The sequence below is a fragment of the Hordeum vulgare genome, chromosome 6H, assembly GCF_904849725.1.
Source record: "Hordeum vulgare subsp. vulgare chromosome 6H, MorexV3_pseudomolecules_assembly, whole genome shotgun sequence".
NCBI lineage: Eukaryota > Viridiplantae > Streptophyta > Magnoliopsida > Poales > Poaceae > Hordeum > Hordeum vulgare.
Genome location: NC_058523.1, coordinates 443,510,636 through 443,513,492, shown reverse-complemented (window position 1 = coordinate 443,513,492; position 2,857 = coordinate 443,510,636). Strand labels below are relative to the sequence as shown.

Below are 2,857 nucleotides of genomic sequence, written 5' to 3'. Positions count from 1 at the left end.
TATTTCATCTAACCCTTCTTGATAGTATGGCTTTCCTATGACACAAATATATAGAAGCCCATATAGTACTCTCTAGTATTAGGTTGGTTGTAATGGGTATCATCATATTGTATGAATAACTTGCATATGATGCTAATGTATGATACTACTTTCACAGTACATTATAATAGGTTAATATCATAGATGAACTCATTCATTGTTATACGTGACACATAGTACCACATCATTTAATATGACATGGTATCCTATCATGATACCCAATTTCCTTTTTCTTCATTTAATTGTATATCATCTCATTTAAACTACTTAGTTGACATGCATGATAACTATACTTTCATTGCGATGAGCCATACAACCATGCTTCTAGGTGAATATTTTTGATTTATAGTTTTACGTACTCATAAAAATGCTCTTGCTTCATAGTTTTGTGTGTACTACATGGCGTTACAAAATCATATACAGATTTCCAAAAATAGAAAGTCGAGGCCACATGACAGCCGATTAAAATTGTAGTACAATTATTGGGCTAAGATATACGTCAACTTTTTTTGACATGCAAACTGCATGCCTTAGTTTTGTAGAAGACGGAGGACAAACATGCATGCTCTAACCACAACCAAGTGAGAAGCAAATCAAACATCAACTCAACCACACACAATACAATCACAACACAAACGACTTTGATCTAAAATGGTCATCAAAACCGCGTCTCGACCAACGCAAATAACTAGCTTTGCTGGACATAAACCTACCCTTGAGTCCCTAAAAGAGCCGGCGGGTGGATGGCGGAACTCAAATAGCTGTGAGAAAGCCATATCTCGAATTCACCTGCGACGTCGTACATAGCTCCTCTGAAGCATCACCCAGATTAGCGATGAACACAAAAAAGGCAATAGGACCTTCAACCCATGTCTTCAAGAAATGATGCTCCCAACAAAGCAACGACGTCGAGGATGTCGACATCACTGATCATGATTCAAACCTAAGCTTTCACCTAGAATAGCAGCAAGCATCAAGAAAACGCAATACGACCTTCAAGCTATGTCTTCAAAAAGTGATGCTCTCAAAAGAGAAACGGTGTCAAGGATGACGCCATCACGGATCCAGATCCAAACCTAAGCTTTCATCCGGGGACAACAACCCAAAAGAGCAGGAGCGAGGTGCCAACACACCATATCTCATAGCTGAGCGTGGGCGTGTATGTGCTGGTGCTGTGTTTAAAAAGAAAAGTTGGCTACGCTACTGGTAACAGTAAATCCAGGGAGCGGAGACTAAAATTAGAGACTGGGAGAGTCGAGGTGGACGGGGCCGGAACGAAAGCAAAGCCCCAGTATGGACCTACCCGAGGTTCTCACCGGGCCAGTGCACCGTCCAATCCTGAGGCGGGCCAACACGCACACCCACGTCCCAACTAACTACCGCCGCCCGAGGCAACACCCACACTCGTCGATCTTTCCGCGTTATTCCCCTTCCCACTCGTCTCCCTCCCGACTGGCTGACCGGCGCTTTATATAAGAAGAGCCCCACTAGTCCACTACCACTGTGTCTGTGTGTCACCCGGCCTCTCCCGTCCCGTGCCTCTGCCCCGCTCTGCTCCGCGACACACGCGCACGCCTCGCACGCCTGGACGGACCGGACCACCTCCAAGCCAGCCAAGATCGACGCCATGGGCTTCCCCGTGGGGTACTCGGAGCTGCTGCTCCCCCGGCTGCTCCTGCAGGCGCTCCTCCTCCTCGGCCACCTCCACCGCTTCCTCCTCTGGGCCTTCCACGCCGTGGGCCTGGGCGACCTCATCGACCTCGGCGGCAGCGCGCCCACGGCGGAGGAGGCGCAGTGGCACGCGCACCACGGGGCGGCGCCCTCGTCCTTGCCCTCGCAATCGCTGCAGCACCGGCGGCCCGGCTTCCGCGCGCTGCCCCCGATGGCCGCCGTCGAGGAGGCGCTCCCCGTGCTGCGGTTCGACGAGCTGTTGGCGTCCTCGCCGTCCGTGTGCGGGGACGGCGACTGCGCCGTCTGCCTCTGCGGCATCGGCGGCGGCGACGAGGTGCGGCGGCTGTCCAACTGCCGCCACGTCTTCCACCGCGGCTGCATCGACCGCTGGATGGGCCACCGACAGCGCACCTGCCCGCTCTGCCGCGCCCCGCTCATGCCCGGCGACGCGCTCTCGGCCGACCTCCCGGACGCCTCCGACTTGGACATGTCCTACCCGTCCCCGCTGCCGCTGGCGGCCACCCCGACCCTGCTGCGCCCGCACGAGCTGCTGCTCAACGGCCTCGGCGGCTTCCAGTGAGGCCGGCCCGGTGAGAACTCTGAAGCCAGCGCGCTGACCTGTACATAGGCGCCCGCCACGGAGAGACGGAGCAGACCCCCGGAGATCATTCTAAGCAAAGAATAGACTACTCCTAGCCTAGGAGCTATGTAGGCCGATTCCATCTTCCAAGCCTGTGGAGCTGTGGATCTTTTTTGCAGATTCAAGTAACTTGTCCAGCTATGAATATCGTGTGTTTTTGCCAAATTCGGGTCGTCTGATACTCTCCCATTCCTTCCCCTTTCTAGCGCTCAGGCTCAGCCACGGTCTGCTGCAGTTCTCAAGAAAGTCTCACTCGCACAGATGCTTCTTCAGACCTTCCTGATTCGATCGCGCCGACGCGTGATCGTGCTTGACCTATCTGGCAGGTAAAGGACATCAATACAAATATGTAGGTAGTCAATGCGCAGCGTAGGTCTCGACAGTGATAGGTTACTGGCGGCCCCGGCGATGGCCGGATTATTTTAATCTCATGTGGGGTGTACGTAGCTGCGCAGATCATTCGTAAACGGATCCAGTGGCTCGTTGTGAAAGCCGCCACCGTGTGTG

At 53.1% G+C, this 2,857-nt stretch overlaps 1 protein-coding gene across 1 annotated transcript; it reads left to right on the top strand.

Annotated features, from left to right (window-relative positions):
* The first annotated feature begins 1,457 nt into the window (after positions 1–1,457).
* LOC123402573 (brassinosteroid-responsive RING protein 1-like) lies at positions 1,458–2,515 on the top strand. Its single transcript, XM_045096496.1, has one exon. It carries the CDS (start codon positions 1,667–1,669, stop codon positions 2,288–2,290), a length of 624 nt encoding a protein of 207 aa, XP_044952431.1. The 5' UTR covers positions 1,458–1,666; the 3' UTR covers positions 2,291–2,515.
* Positions 2,516–2,857: the final 342 nt, after the last annotated feature.